At 39.9% G+C, this 27,695-nt stretch overlaps 2 protein-coding genes and 1 long non-coding RNA gene across 9 annotated transcripts in view; 2 read left to right on the forward strand and 1 right to left on the reverse strand.

Annotated features, from left to right (window-relative positions):
* GUCA1C (guanylate cyclase activator 1C) overlaps positions 1 to 25,323 on the reverse strand; it is a 127,847-nt gene extending 102,524 nt beyond the window's left edge. For 3 of the 6 annotated variants that reach the window (XM_072024362.1, XM_072024360.1, XM_072024358.1), the window contains exons 1-2: positions 25,125 to 25,323; positions 7,203 to 7,280 (exon numbers count right to left, since the gene is read on the reverse strand). The gene's annotated coding sequence lies outside the window, so the exon portion shown is untranslated. The remainder of the gene's footprint in view (positions 1 to 7,202; positions 7,281 to 25,124) is intronic. The other 3 variants (XM_072024379.1, XM_072024373.1, XM_072024365.1) reach the window with 2 other exon arrangements.
* On the forward strand, positions 1,701 to 12,104 carry C1H3orf85 (chromosome 1 C3orf85 homolog). 2 transcript variants are annotated; one of them, XM_027449457.3, is made up of 4 exons: positions 1,701 to 1,835; positions 9,586 to 9,734; positions 9,952 to 10,037; positions 11,823 to 12,104. In XM_027449457.3, the coding sequence occupies exons 1-4, from the start codon at positions 1,787 to 1,789 to the stop codon at positions 11,899 to 11,901; spliced, it is 363 nt and encodes a 120-aa protein (XP_027305258.1). In that variant the 5' UTR covers positions 1,701 to 1,786; the 3' UTR covers positions 11,902 to 12,104. The 2 variants fall into 2 exon arrangements, with proteins under 2 accessions (XP_027305258.1, XP_027305259.1); XM_027449458.3 differs by having other exon boundaries at positions 1,715 to 1,835; positions 9,598 to 9,734.
* A 798-nt stretch (positions 25,324 to 26,121) lies between the features above and the next one.
* Positions 26,122 to 27,079, forward strand: LOC113842383 (uncharacterized). The gene is made up of 2 exons (XR_003494812.3): positions 26,122 to 26,507; positions 26,592 to 27,079. It is a non-coding gene; the product is annotated as an uncharacterized lncRNA (long non-coding RNA).
* Positions 27,080 to 27,695: the final 616 nt, after the last annotated feature.

The following is a 27,695-nucleotide window of genomic DNA, read 5'->3' on the forward strand; positions in this document are numbered from 1 at the left end:
CTTGCTTCTGAAGATGAGATAGAAACAGTATATACCTTGGGTCTGTGTTGCCAGTCCAGCATGCCTTCCTCTTACCCGTTCCCAGGTAGCATCAAGTCTAAGTGGTTGCTAACATCTCACTTGGCCTATCACTGACATTTTTCCTTACCTGCACTCTAAAAATACAGAGAGCTGCAATGAATAGAAAATGACAGGCCAACATATTCTTTCATACTTCATTCTATGTTATGTATAATGAAGGTATGAAACACACAAAAAACAACTTTTGGAAGCAGCCTGCATTAGAAAAGCAGGTCCATGTAAGACAGAAGTATGGAACAGGATGGAAAACATAGCCCAGAAAAGTCTGAGTTAAAGGGTAACTACAGTATACTCCTCTAGCATGTATTTCTTGGGAATCTATAGTTGAGGACTTCTGTCACAGACACCTGTGTCACCCACTGTCACCTTCTTTCCGCCTTTAATGCTAGTCCACAAAACAGCTGACATATAACATTTAGTTTAGTAGTTAAGAGATGGAGAAGGCAGGATATTCAAATATCCTGAATTTGGATAATTAACAGTTGTTGTTAATGTGGCTCCAGGGTGCAGGACACCTGGCCTCTATTCAGAATTATTTGTTGGTTCTTTTTAATTGTATTTGTCTAAAAACAGTACTAAAATAACAATAAAACTGTGAAGTGCCCTATTGAAGTTAATGTTTCCATTGTTCGGCCTGCTGTTCAGTACCCTCCCCTTTTGCCCATGCTTGTGTAAAGACAGGAGTAATAAGCCTAAAAGCATAGCTAAACGCCATTTTGTTTCCCAACAAACCTTTGCTCCATCCACTGTCTAGACTGCATGATTCCTATCATGTACATAAGGATGAAATACTGCTGCTCATCACCGTGGAGTCTGGCCCTGGACCTGTAACATCAGCAAGGTCCAATTGCCTGACGTAAAGACCTTCGTGCATACCTGTAGGGGTGAACTGCAGTTCATCTCATCTTATCTCAACACATGATAAAGCTCAGCTTTCCCTGGTCTGTCGTCATCGGTGTAGGTGAACTTATGAAGATAAATTGGTCAGCAGTAAGACAACAGTTATTGACAGAATTGTACAGAAAAAGGCAAAATTTAAGGGGGGGGTGGGGGGGGGGGGGGGAGGGAGAAGCAAGGCAGCATGAACTCATGGTGTCCCACACTCTTTGGTTTCCCAGCACCAGAAGGCAGCAACAGGAGACCCTGTGATCTATGTCTAGTTCAAGTGAGGAGCCTACCTCCTTGTTCTTCCCTGTTCTAGTGCTTTCTCAGTCAGTTTTCTCACAGGTTTTTATTCTCAATCCATACATTACATAGCTAAAACATACTGTATGCTTGGGCACTGCTCTCAGAGCACGTTGATTCAAACACCATTTCCCACATACATCAGACAATAAAATGATCACATCCATTACTGCAGTAAGGGGAACACAATCATGCAGAAGACTGACACTCAGACACCTGCCATGTTCACTGAACACGGAACAAACCCAATGCACTATTTCACATTACAAAGCGTATGCAGAAGTTAATGCATCGACACAATAATGAGCCATTATGGCTCATTAGAAACTCTGCTGGCAAAGTCCAAAGTGTACAAACAGAGGCATACAACACAAATCTGAACTAAGCACTGTACCCTGCCCTCCACATGCACCAGCGGTTCACAGGTATCCAGTCAATGATTTATAAACTTAAAGATAACAAAGTATAAAGCTGTATGACTGCCTCTGTCTTATAAAGGAAACTTTCTGGATGATTTGCGATGTCTCTGAAAATGTTCCATATTTTGGTGTCTTCCCTGCTGTTTACAGGTAAGCACCTGGCACCCTGTCTCATGTCATTCCCTTCTGGTGTGTTAAATAGTCAGCTGACAAAAAGAAACCATGGTACCGCTGGAACAGCATGGATAGAAGAAAATTAACTGGAAATCACTGCAGCGGGACATATGGGAGAGTAGGCGAGCACAAGGCTGCATAGCCAAGTCTGTGAAATCATCTTGGTTCTGCTACTTGTGATTACTTTTGAATCTCTTGCAGATTAACCTCTCAGGTGTTATGAGTGAGGACACATTCCTGACTGAAAGAGATTCTTACAGAATGTTTCCTCGGCTGTTAAAATTTTAACAGTAGCTTAGTGCTATTTTTTTTTTCCTTCCCCTTCTCCATCTCCTGGAATTTTCCTCAGACATTGTTCTACTCTCATCGTTCATTGCTTGCAAGAAACAGACTTCACACACACTTTTTTTAGGACTGACAATGATCTGTTTCATGAGTGATTTCTGGTTGTCTGATTTGAAATTGCTTAAGGGGACTTTTTTTTTTATTTTTGTTTTATAAAAAGTTCTCATTTTTTTTTTGATTGTTGGGCCTTTACAACACCCTGAAACTGAAACCAGGGCACTTAAAATTAGTCAGTCTGTAAAACCTGGAGCAGTGCAAAAATGAATGGGGCAGGGCAGTAGCATCAGCAAAGCTGAAAGAACACTCTTATTCAAGAAGCACAGACTGCTACAGTCAATGAACAGTGAAACTTATTTATACCTCAGTAAATTAAAGCAAAGCAGGGAAGCACTAAGTGACTATAGACTTCTTGGGTGATTGCCTGCATCATAGAAAGACGTCCATCAATGCATGCATTAGAAATATTTTTTAGATACGAGTGCTCTATCAAGACAAGATCTAAGGCAAAATGATGTAAATAGATTTAGCCAATACTCAATCACAAATTAATAATAATAAAAAAGGGTGTTTTGTGATTTGGGAACACTTTCAGGTGTGTTCTCACTTCTGGGCCAAGCTCTCTTCCTCCTTGTATATCTCTAATGTTCAGTTGCGATGACGATCTGCAGGAAGGGAAGAAGGTGGAAAGAGCCTCTCTCTTTCTCCCCCATCCTCCCCACCAGTGTTTGAGTACATTTAGATACCTTCCTCTCCCTTTGTTTGTATGTCATGATCTGCTGTACACCTGAGCTTGGACTATTTCTGGGTACTTGTCTGTCTGCTCAGACCTCACCTCCTTTCCATGACAGGCCCCCAGGACACATGCAGTTCCATGTGAAATGAAGCAAGTAGGAAAGCACCCTGCTGCCCCTTCTGTGGGAGACTGTTATCTTTGCTTTATCTCCCTTTTCCCTCTGTCTTTCACAACAGCCTTGTTTGCTCTCTTTCCCATGTTCCTTTCTTTAAAAGGTGAGAAGAACTATTTACTGCTGATTTCTAATGGGCTCTAAAAAGTTTCATTGATCACTGACAGCAAAAAGTTCAGTTTTTCATTAATTGTGAACTCTTCCAGAAATGGCCAAGGTGGTGGTGAATTAACACAAAGCCTGTAAGGTTCACTAGCAAGAACCTGATACTTCAATCACACCCTCAGCTCAGCTGCTATAAATCATTCTCAGTATTAAACCATTTCCACACTTCAGGGAATAGGTTTTCTGAGCTGTTTTCTGGACCTCTTTCTCTAGTCATAGTGCAGCAGCAAGGGATGGACCAGGAGCGTGGTGTGCTGGCACTAGGATTGCTATTGAAGTCTCTCAGTTGCCTGATTGGGGTGTCCTGCCCATTCACTTGAGCTTAAACTGATAGCCACATGTGGATTTAGGAAGGAATTTTCACCAAGACCCACTGAGCAACACCATGTGTTTTTAATCCTTTGTTGCAGGGGAAGTAATTCCTTCCTTAGGATTATCCAGGAATTTTGCCAAATTCCCATTATTTTACTCATACCTGACATTTTTTCTGACCCCTGGCATCACACCAACACATAATTCATAATTCAACACACAATTCTGCATTGTGTAACTTGTCTGCCTTTGCTGATGAGGAATGAGGTATTTGTAGTGACTACTAACGACTGAGTTCTCATCTTCTGAACCAGCGAGTTCATGTCCCGTGCTGTAAAATTAAGAACTGTTGAGGAATAAACACTACTGTACTTTAAAAATAAACAGATGAGACCAAAATTTCAAAGACTAGGGGGATATGCACAATGTTCAAGCAATTAACAATCAATGACTTCAAAATGTTGTAGTTGACAGGTATTAGAAAATCAACCTAGTTTTTAAGTTCTTCAGGATACATACCCCATGTGAAAACACACTTTTTCATCATTTGCAAAAGCAACATACAAGAGTTCAATTTTAGTTTAACTGGGAAAAGTTCAACAGTGAAAAGGCAACACATGGCCCAAAGGTGGCCTGCAGAATCCAAAAACCTACCTCTGCAGCCACTCACCCATGTATGTGAAGTACTGACAGACAAAAACATCTTGATTTCCAAACAGTGCCACACAACCCAGAGAAGTACTTGAGTGAAAACAAAGCCAGCTACTTCCACACTTCTCTTTCAGTGCTTAAACTGTTGCATTAAGGTATGCTGAATCCTTAAGTGTTGCAGAAAAAAAAAAGATTGAAAATGAAATAATATTCTTATTTAACATTTCCTAGATATTTTACAGCTTGTGAATATATTTTAGGTGTGACTGGAAATTCATCTAAAAAAAAAAGTCACAAAACAAAAAGCCGAGCCAAAACACAACAACCCAAGACCAAGTCCTGGAGTCTGGCTTCATGAATCTTTTTGGGGTTTAGAAAGTTAGACACCAGAAGCATGGAGGTCCATTCTGTTTCATTCCTAGCTTTAAGAAACATACCTGAGCTGTAACATTAGATTTACCTTTTCAAAGTTCCCAACACGTCAGCATCAGCAACCTCAGCAAGGTTGAAGTGTCCAAGGCTGAAGTTTAGCTCTGCCCCAGTGCTGGCTTTAAGTGCTGATAACACTGACAGCCTTACCCCTGTGAGATGACATTTTGACCAGGCAATCATCAAAGCTAATAATAAGAATCATTAGCCTAAAAGGAAGGGAATCAGAGCGATTGCCAACTTCTGACATTTAAATTCCACTGATATAAATAACTTCAGCAATGGGTTTTCACATTGTCAGAAACTTGGAATAGTCTTCAAAAATCAGGGAGAGAGACAAACAGCTCCAGTTTATATGACAATGTTCACAGAGAGCAACTGAAGTGTTGCTAAGTAATTACCAATTTTTTTTTTTTTTTTTTTTTTTTTGTAAATATCACAGCAAATTAGACATAAGCCACTTTTCCCTGTGCTAGATGCACACCAGGAATAAACTGTGGTCCCAAGCCTTGACATTACTCCTCACTACTTACATACTGCCGCTGATCTGGATAAAAAGGCTCCTGAGTGGGGGGGGGGGGGGGATTGGGATGGTGGAAGGAGACAGACATATCCTATCTTAAAGCAATTTTAAAAGTTTGTCTTCTGATTATTTAGCTCTACCATTAGACATGTAAATGGTGGTTTGCCTGCTCTCCCCAAAGACTGTTAAGCACACTGTCTCCTACTGCTCAGCTTTCAAAAAAGAAAAAAACACATCAATTACAAGGGTGCCTAAAGAGGAGAAGGTGTCAAAATTTAATCCCACGCTCACATTTCTCTCCATGTGAAGTGTATCATCATGCATTCAGCTGATTGAAAAAGAGCTCTTCCTCGAAAGATTTAGTAGCTGCACCCAGCTAAACATTCCTTCTGAAAATCTGTCCTTGCACAATTGAGTTAAGCTTCTGATTGAATCTAGTATGAAGAGATTTTAATACACAATAATTTAAGATGTATGTAGGTTGATTTTACTTGTTATACTATAACACTTAAATTATTATTTTTATTAGATTGGCATTCAAACCTATTTGATATGCCTCTTCCTTAGTCAATGTTTTTGACATTCAATACTGGATTAAGTTGCTATTTTGACAAAGATGACAAGAGTCTACCACTGTTTCTTCTGAAGTTTAGAATCATAGAACCATAGAATATCCTGAGTTGGAAGGGACCCTTAAGGATCATCAAGTCCAACTCTTGACACCGCACAGGTCTACCCAAAAGTTCAGACCATGTGACTAAGCGCACAGTCCAATCTCTTCTTAAATTCAGACAGGCTCGGTGCAGTGACCACTTCCCTGGGGAGCCTGTTCCAGTATGCAACCACCCTCTCTGTGAAGAACCCCCTCCTGATGTCAAGCCTATTACTGGTGTCATATCAGTTCTCCCTAATATTAAAAAAGATGCTTGGAAAACATCATAGCAATAATGATTACTAACAGTTTTCCCACTGGACAATCTGTTTAGGTGTACAGGGCAGACAATACTAAGTGCTGAAGGCAGTAAATACATGTTTCACATCTGCTTGAGAAAAACAGCCAATTTTTCTATAATTAGCTTTTCATACAAGAATGCTGAATGAATCTAGAGATGATGAAAGAACCACTCTAGCTGGTACAGTTGATGCAGCTCTTGCAATAGTTCACGTCTGCATACATTGTTTGTTTTTCCCTTTGGGCCATAAATCCCTAAATGTGCTTTTCAAATAACATTTATCTAAGAGAAAAAAGGGAAAACAGCATTGAATGGAAACATTAATGTAGATTTTGCATGACCACTCTGAACAGTGAGAACTGTTTCACTACAATTTCAAATTCTTCCTTTTCAGCTCAATTTTATGCATTGTGAGCAATTTCTTTAACTCTTATCTACCCACCTGATCCTACCTCCCTTTAGTCTCATGCCTAGGTGCTCTGTACCTCTGTTCTCCCAGCTTTTGACAAAGAGCTGCACATGCAGCCTAAAGTCCTCCAGGAACACTGTTTCTGAAACATCTACCTGAGCAACAAATTCCATGAACTTCTACTTAAGCATTCAAAATGTGGGGAAATTTACACCCTGTCTGGGAAACTTAAACAGAGGCAACACAGAGGTTGTTTGCTGAAGACTAAACACTGTATTTAAAGAGGCTACTTGAATAGAGACATCTAGTCTGATACTCCCAGGTCTATGTTTAAGCTTTCAGACTGCTTTATCTGAGCTCTGCCAAAGCACAAGCAAACATGCACCCCCTTCTTTCTGTCTGAGTAGTTCCAGTGATATGCCTGAGACCAGTAAGGCTCTTTCCAGTTTCAATAGGAAAGGTTCAACCAGAGCTGTTTGGCAGGTAAATGAAGTTTGCCCTGTTCAGGCAAGCTTGCCCCATTCAGAGCCATATAATGATCCTCACAGTAAGATGACGGGAGAGTGAGGTAAGCCTGAAGGATTAGTGTGAATGTAAAGTAAAATAATTGGGGGAAGAAAAGAACAACAACAACAAAGTAAAATCACTTACCTGATTATCTTCCATGTTACTCATGTGTCTTCAGAGTGCCCCAGCAGCTAGGGACAAGCCTTGCAAAGACTGATCCAGCTGCAGAAGGTGAGAGGTGGAAATATTTCAGAGAGCATAGTAATTATTTTTTGTTATGGCTTTTACAGCATATAGAAAAGAACAAAACCTGGGGGTGAATTTAGCATAAAAGATGCTAAAGGCAGAGCTGACACCCTGCTCCTCCTTGGGGCAGACAGGTGCCCTTTAATCAAAGTGAACATTGGGTATAGTTCGGGATAGAATTTCTCATTGGATATAAGTGCAGTCAGAAGAGACTATATGTCAAAAATTGAAAGTTAATACCCTTAAAAAACAGCACTGCACCACAGGAGCCAAGAGAATACCTCATTGTCCCACCAGTACTGCTACAAGCTCACTCTGTGAAGATGTTGGCAGTGGGAGGGGGGAACACAGAAAGAGCTGCCTAATAATCTTTCTCATAGCTCACCATGAAGCCAGGAGGCCAAAGCACACATTGGTGATAAAATTTAATGTTTAATGGCCCCTACTAGCTATATATGCATTTAAACAAAAGTGAAGCCTGTTACTGAGCCAATTTCTGATCCCAGTTCAGTTTTCTCAGTCCAGAAATGTAATCATGACTTTACAAAATATTTAATATCAAAACACCCCCCAAATTCACTAAAGGGAAGTTAACAGCTCATAGATTTTCTACTGGATAACAGTAAATTGCCAGAGATGTAATGAAATTTGGCATGAGCTTAGTTTTATCTTGCACAATTCTGGACAAGAACTGTAGCAGTTTAATGGATAAGTGCAAGCAATATATAGTTTTTCTTCTCCAGGCAAAAATTGTATTTGTTTTCTGAAGTACATAAATGGCTATTGCTTAGTTTCCTAAGGGAGAGAGCAGCTTGTACAAGAAATCTCCACACCAGAAAGGGTCACATTTAAGGGTCTGAACTATGGTTAGCCAATGTCTGTTCACCTTCCTAAGGTGAGTGTTCCTTGGAAATCCCCTCCCACATGTTTCTGCCTCCAGTTTCTGATTAAAGTAACTTGGAACCTGAAGAAACTGAAGCGGAAAAGAACTACATTCATTGCTTCCTATGTAAATTTTCTAGAGAACTATTTCAGAGTTAAGAGATAACTGCTTCCACTTTTTGTTGTTGTTATTACTGTATAATCAACATTTTCTCACCTTTTTTTTCAAGCATTTCTTAGCTATGAAAAGAGACAACAAATATCCTGCCTCAAAAATCTGCTACATACATGCATTCAGTATACATTTTTCCTGTTTGGAAAACTGAGAAGTGACCATATTGCTAGCATGTCTGATCACTTGCAAAGGACCTGATTCTGCTGAACACTGCGCACAAAGGCCCATGCTTAAGTTTCTAGTGGAAAAAACTGAAAACAACATGAATAAAAGCACTGGAGAGTGGCCAGTGAGGCATCAGTTTGCCCTATGGAGCTCCCATTGTAAGATACAATACATTAGAGTTCACATTCTTGCCCCATGAGTACCAAGCATGTGCAAGGCATCCTCAAGCGTCCATTTCAACCCACTCAACTAAATCATAGCACAGGTGTTTACTGACCCTGGCCTCAATTTGGCTGACTTATCTGAGTTCAGACTTAATCAGAAGCTTTTTAACAATCACATATTTCAGACTAAAATGTTATTTCAGAGCACGTTAGCCCCAAATGAATTTAAGTCTCAAACATGGAAACTAGAAGAAAAGCTTTGTGCTATATCAGGACCTTTCATATGAAGTTAATGAGGAATTCAGCCCCTCTCTGTTAGAGAGAGTTGTCATTTTAAGATCTTCAAGAAGTTCTGCATCTGGGATGATCTCAAAAGCATGTTATAACATGTTATAAAAGCCTGTTATAACAATATTAGAATGCAATATCCTTTGCCTGAACAATACTTTACAAGCAATTCCTATGCTGTTACTAATGAGAATAAATTTATCTAAACCAGGAGGTTTAAGAGGTGTAGTTAAATTCATAGGTAGGCTTAGTTGCCGTTTTTAATTTTAGATTTCTCAGCACACCTGAAACTAGTGCAATTCCAGTCCAAATGTTTCCTTTAACCAAATCTAGTATTAAAATTAAAGTAGTACCTTAATTTGATTGCCAATTTAACCGCTTTGGATTTACAGCAAGATAATGATTTATAGGAGTAGCTTTATTAAGTATATATTTCTTTAAATTATTTCTGAAAATCTAAGGTAGGACCACCTTTGATTTCTTTTTAATAATGTATGATTCCAAAGAAGTGTTCCTTCTATATAACTTATATATATATATATATTAGAATGTGCACTTAAAAATACATTTTTTTTTTTTTTTTTCTAATTTTACAAGTATTGTTCAGCTTCCATTTCAGGTGTCCTTGGAATACCATTTCTGACAGAAGAATCAGCAAATCAGTTTATACGACTTAAAAGACACTTGCCATATTCTGAGAACTACTGGGACACAAGCAGCAGCCAAAATACATGGGGATATGCTGTGATTGAACAGGTATTTCTTCCACTGTCTTGCAGCACCTATTAGAAACAACAAAACCAAATAACAACAAAATCTAAAGTGCAGGTCTTGGACTGGCACGTAACAGGGAAACCTTTGGGGAAGGATAGAAGTCTGTCTGATTTATCAGCGCAGGCAAGGCTGCTCAATAGTCACACTCTAATCAGTATCAAAGCTCAGAATACTCTTTTTCTGTTTTGATCTACTCCAGGTTAGTGAATCATGGACAGCTTTGAGAGATACAGCGGAGTACTACATGGACATGAAATCTTTTGCCTTTGATCCATTGATTACCAGGTACGATGAGGTTTCTCAGTGGAGTATTTCATAGGCTCATAATGCATATGTGTACCTTGGTAAGGAAAACTGTACAATACAGGACTGCTGGCATTTGGATCTTAGCAACACAGTTGTACACATTAACTAATAGGATTATAAGAGACATCCTGAAAATTAAAGATTTGTTTTGTCATTTCAGTTTTATAGTTATTTAAACACGGTCATTTAATTGTTTTAAGATTTTCATTATTATTTACACTGGAGAAATTCATTGAAGTCTTAAAGAAAGTATGTCTTTTTAAAAGTTCACAATAGCTGAACTGTGACAATATACCATAGCTGATTTACAGTGGAGATGAAAAACAATTAATGAGTAGAAAATTAGAAGGAAAAAACAACAAAAATACACATTTACTTTGGTGACAAAACTAAATTCAATTCAGAATAAAAGCTCAGCTGAACAAAACAGAATGAGACGTAGCATTTGGCAAAAACAGTATTTATAGATCAGCATATAACCACATGAAATAAAGTGTCTCAAATGATCACAGAGGAATTGTTAGGACTATGCTAAAGCATTCACATTCTTGGGACACAGTTTTGTCAAATTTAGGGAACAATTGCTAAATGACTCAGTTTGGTAAGCATAATGCAGAATACATGTGTTATTCCTGTGAAACGCTTCTCATAGAAAGACAGTTCACCAGTTCACTAAGGAGTGGGTTTCAGTGATTAAAGTAGTTGCCACGCAGTGATCTGATTAGTCTGACTGTAACCAACAACAGGAAAATGGGTAAATCTTTCTCTTAATGCACTTTATATTGAATATATTTTAAAAATATTTTTTTGCTCACTTTCAGAAAGAAAGCTTCATTTTGAACTGTGCCTTTTTTATCTTTCTCTCTTCAAACTGTTTTTTATTAGATAAGAAATTGATTAGGAGATCCTCAAAATTACCTTTCTAGGACTCTTCCACCTGAAAGGTGGAGCAGAAGAGAAGTGCAAAAAATAGCCCAAAGTGACAGTTTTCCTGTCAATCTTTCAACTGGCATCCCTGGGCAGCTGAATGGAAGCATCAGGATATTCTCTCAATTTCCAGAACTGATACAGGCAGCAGTGTGCTTGGCTGCCAGCAGTCACTTCTGTCTTATCACAAATGTGAAATTACCTGAAGTCACTTTACTTGGTTTTTCATGTGTGTGTGGAGCAATGCAAAAACAGAACAAACCCCCCAAACCTGTCTTTTCCATCAGAAAAATGCCTGTCTCTAATTATAAATCATCCAATCCGTGTCTGAAGGCTGTGATTCTGACAGCTGTCAGGCATACTCCAGAATGAATTCTTCCTCCAGAATGATAATCCTTATGATTGCCATATGACAGGATTATAACTAGTTTACAGAAACACATTTGTGGGCACTCCCAAAGATACACATTTATGATTTCAAAGAGAGGCTGGTTAACTACTAGACTGAAATAGACTTCAAAATGCTAGCATGGTAGAAATTAAAATCTAGAACTTGTATAAAGGCATACAGAAAAACAAAAAACAAAAACAAAACTAGAGTTCTGAAAAGCTTTGTGAATAACAAAAAAAACAATTGTTGACCTCATTGTTCATATTTCAGAGGCAGCCAAGGAAAGCAGGCCTATACAGCATATGCAGAAATCTGGTTCAGGGACCATATTTGCAAAGGCAAATATTTACAAAAGACGGCAAACACAAAGACCAAAGTTGCTGGCAGGATATTTAAGTAATGTTGTAGACTTATTTTCTAAAAGCAATTTATTTCATCTTTTCTAGTGACAACGTCAGACCTTACATGGACATGCTACAGCAGTCTGGGACTCACCTCCAGCAACAGACAAGGACAAGCAGTTAAATCCTATGCATCTTGTATCTGGCAATACTAGGACATGGCATGTTATCTATTTGCCACAAATTACTTTACTTCATCCCACTGTCTAGAACCACAATTAACATGCACAGTCTCTCAATGACTATTTTACATTCATCAGTAGGAGTGATATGTAAGTCATGGTAAACTGAATAAAGAGACGAAGACAAGACTGTCATTAACTTTTACCAATGAGGTTTTAAACAAAAGAAACCACTTTGTTTTCATGTAAAAACTTTTTTTTTTTTTGACCAAATAGTTATTTTAAAATATACATTCCTGTTTTCCTATCAGGAAACCACATTTTTCCTCAGTATTTTGCTTCAGATACATTTCTGAGAAGAAATGGAAGCCAGTTACTGTAGCTGGGTAGGAAGTTGAACACATTTGCTCCACATCTGACTAACAGGAAGAATATACTTTCTATACTTCAATTGTATTTCAATTTTTTTTTTCTAAGTATTGAGCACAAATTAGTAGGTGTTATAGTATACATCATAGTGTACATCCACATTGTGCACTTTGCACATTTAAACTTCTGTACTTGGTGTTGAAAGCCAAAAATGACTGACACTAAAGCTACCAGCATAAGTTATTCTTTTTTACCCCATGGAAGTAGGAGCTAGTGGAAACATTTATTTACAGCTCATTTTCTAATAAAAAGGGTGATGACAAGAGTTTTTTTTTTTTTCCTCCTTTTTCCGCTCTCCAATCTGCAATTTTCCTTTTTCTTACCCATTAAGCAAACTTAATTCAAGACATGTTTGGAGAAAAGGTTTGCCTCCTACACTTTTTAATGCATTTGGTTGCATTTAAGCAACCAAACCCTTTCAAACCTGGTCAAAATTTCTGCATGGAAAAAGAGGACCTGTTGAGGAAGATGAAATGTATGGTTACCTTAAGAACAGGGTATGTGAAAGAAGGTAATCTCCCCTCACTTTTTATCTCCAGATAGTGGGATCTGTGTGTTGTGGGTCTGAGGTTCCTTCTGAGTGCGTACTGTATGATGACTGGAATGAATGTGAAGATAATGCTGGATCTTCTAAAAAAGGAATGCATATTCTGACACTTCAGCTATCTCCATCACACTACTAGGTATGAAACTATCCTTAGGAAATTATTAATTTCCCTTCATAGGACAATGGGCCTGAAATTGCCATTATTCATTAGCTGAAATGGAAAATTCATTAAGCACTTGAAAGAGATAAATGAGGGGTAAGTTCAGTATCTGCCATGTAGAATTTCACATCTTCAGTCATGCTACCTAATTACGAGAAGTTAATTCAAAGATAAGGGACAACAAATGATGTGTAGACTAGTAGAACTCACTAGTTAAATACAGTGTCTGGCGTTCCTGCTCACTTTCCTCCCCTATGCTGCTTGACCTTGGGTACGCAAGTGCTGCGGATCCTAAACCTCTCACTGTTTTCCTCAGTAACAGCACACACACGTTAGTTACCAAAGCTTATCAGCTTGTTAGCAAAAGGAGGATAGCAATGATAAGTATTGTTTTTTAATTTAAACTAATGTAAAGTTAAAAAAGATATACCTCCTCCAGCTGTGCACCTTGCTGTTCCCAGAAATACTCCTGCTCTGCAGGCAGCCATATCCAAGCCACCTGTGCATCAATTCCTAAAGGGCTGTTGTTGCCTTTCTAATTGATGTTGTAGCCGCCAAGGCAGGGGTTTGGGATCTGCCTGAGAACTGGCTGCAGTTTTCATGCCTGCGCAGTAAGCTAAATGAAAATGGGAATCTTGCAAATGGGAGCTGATTTGCAAATGGACAACAGACATCCCTGGAGCACAGGTGACAAAGTCCAGCAATGAGGTGGAAGGTAAAATGAAGTGTGTCTTACCTCATTTACTGTCAGCTTGTAAGGTAACTGCCCAGTCTTTATGAGCCATTTTATAGTTGTCAGAGCAATAAAATTAGACTAACCATTGCCTTCAATCTATTGCCACAAGGACAGTCTTGCATGAAGCTGGCTTTGTGACCAGAACATCAGACAAAGCCAGGGGATGCAATTTGACAGTTCTGTTGTACTTAGACATGACTAATTCCTTTAAAGAAGTTGTTCAGAAAGCCAGAGCTGCAATCTGCAAAGCTGTAGCTTCAAGCTAATGTCACTAATTCAGATAATTAGTCTTGCTGAATTAAATGGGAAGAATTGTACACGCATGAGTAGCAGTGGAAGATGAGGTGCTTATTTTGTGTTATCAAAATACATGCCACTCATTACAATGAGCAAATGGTTTTCACAGGCATTTGAATGTAAATAAAACGGAGAGGAGGGATTTTAAGAGTCTGGGAAGAAAACATTTACCCTCTGAGTTTATTCCCCTTATTTAGCTTCAGGCATTGTTTCAGTGATTCAACATAAATAACTTTAGACCCTTTCCCCCCCATTTCTTCCTGTTGCAACCTACAGGTTCTTTCACTGCTGTTGTTCACACAGCAGATACACATGCAATATCATATTGATGGAAAACACAAAGAACATGCCTAAAATAAAGCAGATTTCAAGTACAGTGCTGCTGGTTATGGAGGTAGTAATACAGGCCTTGGGGCACAGGACCTATGCAAAGGAGGGCAATCCCTGCCAGTGCTCTCAAGCTTTGTGTCTGAGGAGCTGAATGGGAAAGAATCCCTTTCTACAGGCTACAGTACCTCCAGCTAGTTTCTGAATACTCTGACATTTGGAGGAAAAAACAAAAAACAAAACCACACCCATAACAAATAGCCCCCCAAGGCCAACAACAGCATGGAGATCCTTGGGGAGAGGAGGAATGGATGGTAACAGAGAAAGAGAACAGAAAGCTGGAGTCAGATCTGTCTCTGTATAGACATTAGCTGTATGGATGAGGGAGAACATTTGCCAGGCAGCCCTGAATTGCCAATTCTTTTCTGAGTGAGGTGAGCATGACATCTCTCTCAGATTGGCAGAAACACAGAAGTCAGGGTGCTTGGATATCTCATGGTGGATTCTTTGCTCCAGCAGGAGGTCTTCCTCAGCTGTGGCAATTACAAGATGTCTGCCCTATGGGGCTGCCCAGGGGCCAACTCAGATATGAGTTGTGCTGCAACCCCTTCCTCAGTCAGAGCACTCCCCTGTTCCCTCAGCTACTCGGATCCCTAATGTTACCAGGTTTAGAAGTACCAAATTATATTTGTGATTTGTGCTGCTGTGTCAAGTTGAACTAGAAACAGCCCACAGGTTAAAAAGTTACTGTGGACAGACTTAAAAGTGATAAACACATGCATAACTCGACCACATGACTGTAGGAGCCTTGCTTTGTTACACAACCAGATGGAAGATCTAGGTGTTGCCTGATGTTACAGGAAAATTAAAAAAAATCCACCTCTCCAATAATAAAACATTAATACTACATGGCGTTTCTTTTCTCTTTCTTTTAAGGAAAAAGATATTTCAACCAGAAAAACATTTCAGCCAGAGCAAATTGTGATAATTTTACAAGCCAAGTAACCTATACGTATATAGCCCATGTTACAAATGGTGAATGTGGAATAAGAACCAAGAAACACTGCTTTCTCTAAGCTCAGCAGAACAACCAAATAGTAGTATAGAGGTCTAATGAGAAAGAAACATTTATTATGACCTTAATGGTTTCTACAAACAGAACAAGTGGCATCTGGTTTTCAAAGAAAAATCTACACACTACTTCATCGCTATGGTAATTCTTATGATTGAACCTGGTCCCAGACAATTTTAATAAATAAACCTTTTGAGCATGTATCACACTATTGTTATATACTTGCTTTGCACTTCATTTCCTGTTGTCTTAATTTAAGACAAAACAGCTGAGAAAATATTTACCTAATCTATACCTGCTGCTGTAATCTTCGGTGCCAGCAAAAGCGAGCTGTGTTCAAAGTGATTTTATGCTGGCTGATTAAATATACAAACCATCCACCCGAGGCAGGTGCATTGCTATAACCACTCCATATAGAACAGAAAATAAGTTATTAGTACTTTGCTTCTGTAGTGGGTTTACGTGGCAAGGCTTTGGTAGCAGGGGGCCATAGGGGTGGTTTCTGTGAGAAAGATCTAGAAGCCGCCCCATGTTTGGGAAGGGCCCCATTGTTTTCCAAATCTGAGCCAATAAGCGATGTTGTTTTGCGCCTCTGTGAGAGCATATTTAAGACAGGGAAAAAACTGCTGCGCCACACAGCAGCCGGGAGAGTCAAGGGAGTGAGAAACAGCCTTGCAGGTGCCAAGGTCAGTGTAGAAGGAGGGGGAGAGGTGCTCCAGGCGCCGGAGCAGAAGTCCCCTGTGGCCTGTGGTGAGGACCATGGTGAAGCAGGATGTCCCCCTGCAGCCCATGGAGTACCACGGTGGAGCAGGGTTCCACGCTGCAGCCCGTGGAAGAGACCGTGGTGGAGCAGGTGGCCCTGCACCGACGGAGGCTGCCGCCTGTGGAAGACCCCTGCCGGAGCAGATTCCGGGCCGGACCTGTAGCCCGTGGAGAGGAGACCACGCAGGAGCAGGTGATCTGGCAGGAGCTGCTGCCCGTAGGGGAGCCAGGTTGGAGCAGTTTTCTCCTGAGGGATGGACCCCGTGGTACGGACCCATATCTGGAGCAGTTCTGGAAGAGCTGCTGCCTGTGGGAAGCCCACGCCGGATCAGTTCGTCAAGGACTGCATCCCGTGGGTGGGACCCCACAGCACAGGGGACGAGAGTGACCGAGAAGGAGCGGCAGAGAAGAAGTGCTGTAGACTGACCATAACCCCCATTCCCCCGTTCCCCTGCGCCGCTCGGGGGGAGGAGGTGGAAGAGGGTGGATGGGGGGGAAGGTGCTTTTGGTTTCTTTCCTTTGTTTCTCACTTCTCTAGCTTGTTAGTAATGAGCAATAAATCTTACTATCTGTCTTCTTATGCTGAGTCTGGTTTGCCCGTTACACTAATTATTGCATGATTTTCTCGTCCTTATCTCAATCCTTGAGCCCCTTTCACATATTTTCTCCCCATTCCTCTTTGAGGAGGGGAGTGAGAGAGCGGCTGTGGTGGAGCTCGGCTGCCCACTCGAGCGGAACCACGACAGCTTCATACATAAGAAACAATGAGATGAGTAGCTAAAATGTAAAGATATAAGTGTTGTCAATTGATAAATTCAGTTAGGAAAATGAAGTAAGCATTCTTTGTATGTGATTATCAACTTAAAAAAGCCACAATTTTTTTCTGCAATTTCTTTTAGTAATTATTTTTCTGCCCCAACAACTGGGGAAAAATATGTATATTTTAAACACACAATATGATGTAAGGCCTGTGAAGCCTACTTTTCCTGCCAGACAACAGCAATAGGCTGGCTCAGTGCTGTGGATGGCTACCTTAGGGGTGAAACACCCACAAAAACCAGTAATGCAAACATACTTGTCATCTCCCATAAGGAGCAAGCTTTCCCTATGTTGTTGTCAGTCCAGGCAAGGGTAGGGTAGGAAGGATGAGGGTATGACTGACTGGTGCACTTCAGCCTTCTTTACCTACCTGGCATTACCAAATAGTCAGCCTAGTGTGACACCTCTTATCAGCTTAGCAGTGGTTATGTGGCTGGGAGTAAGAAGCTGAATTTCATGCCAATTGCTATCTCCTTGGCAGGACTGAAAAAACATGTGAGATTCTGTCCGAGTTATTCAACTATGTCCTGGTTGTGGTTGAAAGCTGCTGTGCAACAGGGAGCTAGTTCAGGGAAGGATTCCTTAGCCATCCTTACAACTGTTAGTATCATCATCATAAATCCAAGGCCTGATTGTGCAAAGTGCTATGAGAAAGCAGACAGTCTAGCATCCTCAGAATGCAGATAGATAAAAGTATCTAAGGACATAAAAACAATCACAAGAAGAAAGCAGCAAGGAGACAACCATGGCGCTTGGTGGTGGCTGTTCACCACTGTAAGATGACTAGTGTCACCATCATTTAGAAAAATGAATTTAAAAGAAATCCTCTCTGTGATATCAAACGTCATGATTTGGATGAACCTTGCACAGCACACTCAAGTGCTGCTTCCTCTCACTGTCTGTGCTCCAATATTTGTAGCGTTACCCTTGGTGTGGAGTTCAGATAGAAAGCTCTGTGCTGACAAATCTTCCGCAAGCTTTCTGATGCTGTGGGCCTGATACCTCCGCCCAGATTACACCACAGAAAGGAAGCAGTAAGGTTTTTGCTACAATACCTCAGAAGGCAGCCACCATTACATTATACCAAAACTATGTGTACTGACTTTTTGTTATGACTGTTAAAAATGATTACAGAAACAAGGAAAAGTCTTTGTAAACATTTACCATAGCAAAACTAAGAAGGTAAAAACAAAGAAATGTGCTTTTACTCATATGTAATTTGGGACAATTACCTTTTGTTAAGTATAAAAATAATTTAACCAGAATAACTACAATTTGTGGACTAAGGAAATTGTTTTCTTACAAGAAAATAATCTCTTTTTTCCCTACTTATCAGGGTTACCCTTTTCACTACTTTGTTCTCATCCCCTCTGTCCCAGGCTAGGTTTATTTTCATTCCCTCAGTAATTGCCAAAGGATTAGATATAGTCAAAGTACATCCACAGGTACTGTTTTTAAAAACCATAGGTTACTCTGTGCCTCACTAAAGTGTTCCGGCTGCCCTGATCTGTCAGGGTCAACTGTGTCAAGAAGCACATACACACCAAAAATTATTATACATGAAAATTATGGAAGAGTCCATTTTCTTGAAACAAGGGACTCGGTCATTAGGACATGCTGTTTTGAAATCAGGATTAGAAACTGAAAGATTTTCTGAGAATTGCTAGTCCGCCTTTTCCCTCCTTCCTACAGTGAATGCTTTGAAGCTGCATTGCTAATGGGAGCAGTGGCAGCACAGCACAAGGAGAGAGGAGAGGGAATTATTTGAGATGGGCAAAGCCTTACTTGCCAGGTCTGAACTCACACTTAAGATTGCATACCAGGAAATAGAGGGGCAGCCAGCACACACCATGAAAATATCAGGCACACCCTCCTAAAATCAGCTCTTTGAAGAACGTAAGCAGAGATTACAACTCAGGAGTGCTTTATCATCTGCTTTGCAGATGGTTGATTAGAAGAAATGATGAGTCCCAGGAGAACCAGGAACAGATAACTACATTTGTCTCAGCAACTCACTACAGTAGCTTGGGCCAGCCAAGTTTTCTGTGACCCTTTTTCAAGTTGAACTAATCTGCCCTGAAACCTGCTAGCTTGAAACTGCTGCCAGTATTAGCCTGGAAGGGGATATCTTAGAGAAACACTTTGAAATTGTCATTCTGCTTCTTGAGCAGAGGCTGAAAGTAGCTCATCTATGCCAGTAAGTTATCTGGCAAAGGACTGGATCTATCCTTTGAATTTGTCCCTGATACAAATGATACATTGTCTTTCGCAGTATTTTCAGCATCAGGATAGCTCTCAGCACCGGGAGTACAGACATGAATCCACTATCTTTCTACAGCAAGATCGTATGATGTGTAACAGCACTACCAATCATCATGTCCAATTAAAATAGCTGATTATAACTGTTCTTGTCACATTATCTTATGACAGGAATGTTATGAACTTGTGACTGCACAACACTTTTTAAAAAAGAATCCTTGAGGACAGGAAATATACATATGAATATACATTCCTTTTACTTTCCTTTGCTTAGATCATATAGCAAGCTCGCTAGATGGAAGGGATTATTTGGTGATTACTAAATACTAGCAAACATATACCACAGAAATCTCTCAAAGACAGAAACGTTGGCTGCTAAGATGGCATAATAGCCCACAGCAAGGATATATGTATTTTCAGAAATAGGCTTGAAAATGTCATGGGCTTAGCAATGAGAACCAAGTATTTTTCAACATGTATGGATGTCCTGATACGCAGCCCCAGACTGCTCCTCCAAAAGTGATTAATAGTAGTTGCATGAGTACTTCATCAGTAGAAACAAGAGAGACAGATGCATCCATGCAAAGATTTCACCAACAGAAAGAAAGGTAATTAAACTAGAAAGATACATTGAGAGGCTGGCACTGTACTCTTTACTGTATTCGGTTTTCCATTTCATCTCTTTCCTGAGCTCAATGACAGTGAATAAGGTTTGAACAATTTCAGAGAAATAAGATTTATGATATACATCAGGTGTTTTTATTTATATAATTATCCCAGTTTTTAGGAACCACAGAACCATATTTTACTGTAAATCATCTAGCTGTGAACTTTCCTGCCTATCATATCCCATTGTCTTTACCTCCAAGTAGAATGAGCACAACTCCTACTGAGGACTACTAGTATTCACTCCATCAACCAGCTGAAAACAATTAAAATTCACAGCCCACAAATATTCATTCATGGGCACTCATGCCACTTGAACTCAAGCTGAAAGTGAGAATGAAGACATGCTACTTGAACTTAATCTCACATGTGCATAAATACCCATCTAAATTACCTGAATACCCTGCAGAGTTCCAGCAGAAACACTTCTTAGCAGAAGTCCACAGTGGCCACACTTAGCCCACTTGGCAATACTTTCTCTGAGCACTTTTCTAAACATGCCAGGTTAGTAGAAAGGCTATAAACTATTATTAATAGTGGAACATGACCATTCAGAACACCAAAGGAGTGGTTTAAAAAATTGTCACTCTTTCCAATACCTCTGCATTTGTTATCCTGATTTAAAAAGCAGCGAGAACGTGTGGAAGGCAAGCCCTGCACAAACGAGAAGAGGGCCATGGCAGCATCTTCGCACAGAAGACTATTCAAACAAACCCCTGCACAGTCAGCATGCCCAACTCCATACATATTAAATCTCTACAAATATCTAAACAAAGTGCTATTCTCTTTGAATAACATCTGGCTGCAGCAAAACAACCTTAAATTAAATTTGCAAAATGACTTTATAAAACAGCCTTGTAAAACGGCCAGCCACTGCCAGTGGTTCTCTAGGCTACAATGGCTTCTGGACAGAGTTTCATTTTGTTCTATAAAAATCCAGCTTGTTCAAATTAGCTGCACAACTGACTCTTTCTTACTTTGTGTAGTACTATAATAGCTGAGAGAGACAAGGATCCTTCCCAGAAGGGCCTTGAATTTTAAAAGCTACCTAGGAAGACTCAAGAGTTACTAGACAATATCAGATTTGAAAGTCAGTCTTCTGTATTTCATCCAATTTGTAAAGCCCAAGATCTCCCCATCAGAATTAAGTATTGGCCAAGATTCAGCCTAAATCAATTGATTACCATTGTGTCCAATCACAGGAGCTGGTAATTGGCTGCGTGTGTTTACTAATTTAGAGTTTCGTACAAGTGTCATGGTGAATTTTGGGTCCAGTATCCAGTAGAAAATTCAGTACATAGTGACATTTCACATTGAAAGGTTAATGCTGTTATGTCTGGAATGTCAGCTGGGGAAAATGGAGGCATTATTTCTTAGTGACTCTAGGAACAGTTAAAAAAAATAATTAAATACTAGAGACTGGAAATAAGCTGTTACAGGAACGCTCTCCCAACTCCCTCTCTAGGAAAGAAAGTCTTTTTTTATACTCCTAAAGGATCAGAAGGAGATATGTTTTGGAAAGGTAAGATGAAAAGTAATCCTGTGCCTGATTCCTCAAGAGAAGCCTGGCCACGGAAGTGAGCCAGTTTTGCTGGCAAAAGCACATCTCCAGTAGATGCTGCCTGGAGCCCAGGGCACAAAAACACATACCTGAGTCAGGAATGTGTCTATATGAGATAGCTGAGAAGAGGAAAATGAAAGATGACTTCAGATTCAGCATCAGTAGATTTGCAATATTTTCCTTTCATTTCCTTAGAACTCTCTTTTTATAACTATTTGTCCTTACGTTCTCCATTTCGGATGCTGCATGTAAGTCCTTTCACTTAGTGGTCATTTTAGCTGGTTTGTATGGAGAAGGATAGCTAGCTAGCAGGTGAGATCTAAGGCATTTCACAGCAAGGGATCACTGCAAGGGTGTGTGTGGGGGGGAGGTAGATAGAAGCATGCATCATAGGAAATACCTTTTTTTTTTCCCCCCTCCTTTGGGCTTTGGAATGAGCAGAGTGATATACTGAAGTCTGAGAAAGCTCTTGCAGTCCCAAGACACATCTCAGGAAGAGAAGAACCAGGCACAGCTCAGGAAGGTTCAGAAGCTAGGAGCAAAAGGGAAGGTGATCAAAACAGTTAATGAGTCTTCAAACAAACAAAAAAGTAGCTGTTTAAGAAACAAGTGTGGTCCTGAGGTGTTAAAGCTAGAAAGCTATAACAGAACAAGTGAATGAACAGCACTCCAGGTGCTGTTAAGGTAGAAGTAACGCTACGAAAGGAGTCCCACCTACCACAATAGTAAAGGTCTGATAACATGAACATCTGGGGTCAAGGTGAGAAGAATGAATTAATTCTGTCTTTCTTGCCTTCCCTTACACAGATTCATGCACCAACATACAATTGCTTGTTTCCATTCACTCCTGTCTTCACCTCAATAAAAGCAGATGAAGGGCATTTGTTGTTGAACTACGAGAAAAGTGAAGATCAGGTGTTATGGTATCTGCTGTGTAGGGAAGCAACTGACTCTGTGTGTGCCTGTCTCTGGTAGCACCACAGCATAAACTCACAACTTCACAACAGTAGGAAGATGACAGTTTGCCAAAGATAAGCCCTTTACATGGTATTAATTCAGCTAAAGATCAAAAGTCTGAGGATGCACACTGTTCCTCAACTCAACTTGGATTCCAAAGTAAAATGGAAGACAGATCCAGATTGCTTTGGGTAATGGCAAAATTTTGCTTCGGTTTTCTTAAACCAATGGCTGGTTTGTGTGGCTTCCAAAGTAAAAGTGAATCAAACAAACTTAAAAAGAATCCCACAGTGTTCCAAAAATATGCCTTAATAGTGTATCTATTATTGAGTTGGTAATCTGTTATTAAGATTATTTGACTATGAATAAACTGAAGAAACTAAATAGGAGAAATGACCAAATTAAAAGACTTGGAAAAAAAAAATCTTCCTCTTCTAAAATGGCTAGATTTTGGACTAATCCCTATTTCATTCTGATTGTTTAATCGATATCAAGCTTTATTGCATTTAAATTGCCCTTCATTCATTCTTTTTAAAGTTTGTGAATCAGTCCTGGCCTTTGGCTTTTAATTTCATATCATCTAGAAGCAAGACTCACATTTTCTTTTGACTGCAGCCCGTCTGCAGTCTGCCACAGTTCAGCAGCTCCTCAACAGCAGGACTGTGACCATGCCCTTTAAAACCTTCACAGTTTAAAGATCTTGCACACAGAGCACTCTTTTCCAGAAAATTGGTTTGCACAGCGCCCCTCCAAAAGCCTTCCTTCCTCCTGTCTCTTGTAACTCAAAGTACTTCCCCCCCACACTCAAAGTGAACATGGGGAAGGATGAACAATATAATCACCGGGCATCATGTTTACTATTACACCAATGATTACAGTGTATCACTGTCCTGCTGTGTACTTTAGCAGGATTAGTGGAAAGAGGCAAGACTGCTGAAAAGAGATCATAGAGGAGGCTCCCGGCTTTATCCAAAGAGGGTTTGGGCTGTGCTCTGGCATTATGCACTTGGGCACTTACCAGCAAGCTCTGGTAAAACCAAGTTAGGGTGTTTGTTTTTTAGACTATAGGCAGCATGATTGTGATTTCCTGATTTGTGCTGCAACCAGCCAGGAGAAGAGAGGCAGAAGCCAGCCAAGCCTCTGCTGCAACACCAGGGAAAGGAAGCATGAACAAATCAGGGAAAAGGTTCTGAGGCATCCAACTTGGTCCCAGGATTCTGGGGTTCACTAGAAGAGAGGTTAGACCTGACATAAAGTTCTGGTCACATCAGGTGACTTCTCCAATAACATAAATAAGTAAATAAAGCCATTTTATAACTCCAGCAATTCCCTCCTTTGGAAAGTTCTGATGACCCCAAATGCTTAGTTCACAGAAAGCAACTCCACCTCGAAAATCCCTTCCTGAAAGAATGGTTACAGCAGAGAGCAAGCTCCCTGTTTCTTCTTACACCTCCCACACAGAAATATCAGAAAGGTACTGCCAAAGCATATTCTGTGATGACTGGCAACTCACTTTCATGCCAAGAGTAGCATGTGTAAGAACATGCAAACTGTAATCTTGCCATTCCCTGTCTTTCAGAAGTTTTTAAAAGATGGCAACGACTTTTAATTGAGTTTAAAGAAGAGAGCAACACTGTGTTGGTCCTAGTTTTTATTTTAAACTCAAGCAACTCAGCCAGGTCTAGTTTTCCACCTACCACATGAAACAAGGAGTATGAACATCACAAGCACAGGCAAAGTTTGATTAGCAATGGCTCATAACAATTTGCATTCTCCACACCCTATTTAGAAAATGATGGTATTTCTTCTGCAGTTTAAGTAGTATTTGTATGGAGTCCCATCATCAGGTTGGCAAAAGCAAAAGTCTGAGGTGAGGGAAGAAGCCTGCATTACACTAATTTTGCATTCACAGTCTAGTTGGGCTTACCAAGGTGTTTTGAAAACAGTTATTAAAAGAAGACCATGGACCAGTATCTCTATCTGGCAAGAGTTACTTATCCTGTTGATATACAGATTTCTCACAAACAAAAGAAAGAACACCTATTAACTAAGCTTTAAGGTATCCCTTTGAAAAAACAAACAAACAAACAAACAAACAAAAAGTATATTTGAGGGCAAGACTCCATTTCCTTAAATTATGTGCAAAAACAGGCAATAACTACAATTTAGGAATGAAGGCAGAGACGCTGAATATTATGTCAACATCCTTTGTCCAAATCCAGTTTGATAGTTGGGAAACGGTTTCATTTAGTGATCTTTCTATGTGAAATGAACTCGTGGTAAGACACTTGACTGACAGATGTTAAAAATAGAAAAGCTTTTCTTAAACCCTTGGCAGTTCCAGCTGCAGTTTGTCCATAGATAAATAGAATACCAATGATATCCAATGATATCAGTACGGACAAATAAATCAACGCAAACTATTTTGAAAGGATCAATCAAACAATAAAAAAAACCCAAAAAACTCACAAACTCCCTTCCCCCACACTGTCATCTCAGCTGAAACTTCTGATACATAATTCCTCCAACAAATCCCATACACCAAAGAAATAGCAAGCAGTCTTCACAACACCTCACAGAAGGATGATCTCAAGCAACAGCACAGGAAAACACAGAGAACTCAAATTACTCACTTTCCAGACTTGACTTCACAGTGCTTTGTTTCTTCTGAAAGTTACCTTCAACCTCAAGGTCCCATCTAGTCCTTAGAATACCTCCCCACCTCTTGAGATCTTTACAAAAAAAAGATGCAAACCTAATGCACCCAGGAAGAGATTTTTTATTGAACCTAGGCTTAGCGGGGGATATGACCTCAGCAACATGTCTTTCAGCACACCTGTGTAATAAAGCTACAGGTGAACAAAGTGAAGCCATCATTGGCAAAAACTACTCTTGGATCTGGAGAAGTTAGGAAGATACTTTGGCACAGCTGTATAATTGTAAAGCATATTAGTCAAATGTAAGAAAGAAGCAATGGAGATAAACCATCACCTGATCCTGGTTTGCAGTCCCTCCAGCCTTGTCAAATTCTCCTGCACTGAAATGGACCTTATATAAAAAAACATCATAACTGACTTTTAAGAAAGAGCGTCAGGATATTTACTAGTCTATGGTACCTTTACAATGCTGGGGATGAAAAAAAAATGACAACACAAAAAGGGCATGATTCCACACACAGGCAATGGTGATTATGTTATGTGGCTCATCTTTCTGCTTACACTGATATCTGCTGGAGGGCAGACCTGACTGAAACCCACAAGAATCATCAGGTGTTCAAGGATATGAACAGCAGAAAAGTATTTGCTATGAGAGTAGCTGTCCTACGTTTGTTTTGTCTTTCCTGCAGGATTTATTTTTTAAGTGATTTATTTTCAATTTTGGCTTATACATCTAATTGTAACTGGAAAATTCCAGCTCAAAAATTTACATATGCTTAGTGCTTTTATGGCTTTCCCCATAAGACATTCTGTGGTGTAAGAGGCAGAGGAAAAAAAAAATGATTCCAATTACTGAAGGTTTTTATTTTTTATGGCACAGATCTGCTCCCTGTTAAACATCATGGTATCAAACTGCCATGACATGAAATCTCTCCTTTTTTTTTTTTTTTTTTCTTTTCCCCAGACTGTCGATTAACTGAGGCCACATTTTGCAGTGGGAAGGATGCTGTTGCTGCTTGCCTACCTGTAGCCCTAAGGAAACATGAGGAGGAAATCAGTCCCACCCAAGCCCCGCTGCCAAGTGTTTGTACAGGTGTCACTAATTAGGGCAGAATTTGGCCTGCAAAAAACATCCAGCCACAGATACTGGAGAAAACTGCCAATTTGGTTTGGGGGGGGAAATCTCTCAGACAAGTTTGCAGAAGGGCTTAGTGTGGTCATAGCGTAACAAACTGATTTTTTTTTTTTTGTTTTGGTTTGTTTGTTTTTTGTGAATTGAGTATCCTTGGTCTGTGTACTGAATCTGACTGGGAGAGAGTTAATCATCTTCATAGCAGCCCATATAGTAGTGTGTTTTGGGTTTGTAACAACACCTCTTTTTTTCACGGTCACTTTTCCAGTGCATTGGAACACTCCTCATACATCCCCTATCCCCTTTTCCAGAAGCAGCACATCATGGAGCTGTATGTCACAGCCATCCTACCTGTGTGTGGGCTTTTCTTCTCCACAACACCCCAAGGGAATAGATGAGGGCACTGGCTCATTTGCAGCAACTTCTCATGAACAGCAAGGAACAGCCACGTGGAGTGGCACAGAGTGATAGAACTGGTGTGAACCCTCTCCTGCTTGCTCTCTGTCAAGAAAAGAAAATGAAGACACCCAGCAAACATGTACCCAGGATTCTCTAGATGAAAAGAACTCAAAATAAGTGGCAGTGCCTCGGATGTGCTGTGTATAAGCACAAGGACAGTTACTTCAGCATGGATGGCACAGAGCAACTCAAAGAACAATAATACATTGCAGTTTGCAGTCAGTAATAGCTCTCCATAGCTGAAATCCTCATTTGCAATGAGAGCCTTCTCTAAGGTTTTAATGAGAGAGTAGCTCTCAACCGTGGCCAGCCCTGCTTGTTTCAAGGGGTGCTGCCTTGTGTACCATAAATGATACTTTAGATAGAATTTTAAGTCTTTTCCCTTTTTTAGTGCTTATCAAAGGACTAAAAGATAACCATGAACATCTGCAGTGGCATTTGATTAGCAAGGGAGAAGACAAAAGATTTATAAATCAAGGAGAGAAAGTCTTTAAAGACAGGATAGGACTGTAAAGAAAAAAACGTGCATGAGGAGAAATGTCAATACTTAACATTTCATTGGAGGAGCTGTGGCTTGAAAAGTTTGGAGAGTGTTTCTAATATTTCAAAAACAGCTGCTACAAATTTGTCTAATAGTATTAAAAAATACATTTGAAGAAGGGATTTTTACGTAAAGACACTTACCATGAACTAAACAACCTATTTCAGTCATACCTCATGTTAAACTGTCTAACACCAAAAGCTATAATTTCCATTTCTCTCTTTTCCCCCCTCAACTGTTCTGTTTCCACGATGGCATACACATAATTTTTGTGTCCCCAGACTCACACAGAACCTGCAAGGAGGAGCTATAGAGAGGCTTTTTCAAACATTAGATCAAGTCACTTATCCTATGTAATGTTGGTTGTTTTTTTTTTTTTGATACATGCAAATTTATCCTTATATTTATTCTTTTG

Source organism: Anas platyrhynchos, chromosome 1 (genome assembly GCF_047663525.1).
Source record: "Anas platyrhynchos isolate ZD024472 breed Pekin duck chromosome 1, IASCAAS_PekinDuck_T2T, whole genome shotgun sequence".
Taxonomy (NCBI): Eukaryota; Metazoa; Chordata; class Aves; order Anseriformes; family Anatidae; genus Anas; species Anas platyrhynchos.

What these genes read in the sequence shown, in the direction of transcription:
- C1H3orf85 (XM_027449457.3), top strand. Translation starts at nt 1,787, where the DNA reads ATGTCTCTGAAAATGTTCCATATTTTGGTGTCTTCCCTGCTGTTTACA. An exon ending in GATATGCTGTGATTGAACAG is followed by an intron (nt 9,735 to 9,951) that starts GTATTTCTTCCA and finishes GATCTACTCCAG; the next exon opens with GTTAGTGAATCATGGACAGC. An exon ending in TTTGATCCATTGATTACCAG is followed by an intron (nt 10,038 to 11,822) that starts GTACGATGAGGT and finishes CATCTTTTCTAG; the next exon opens with TGACAACGTCAGACCTTACA.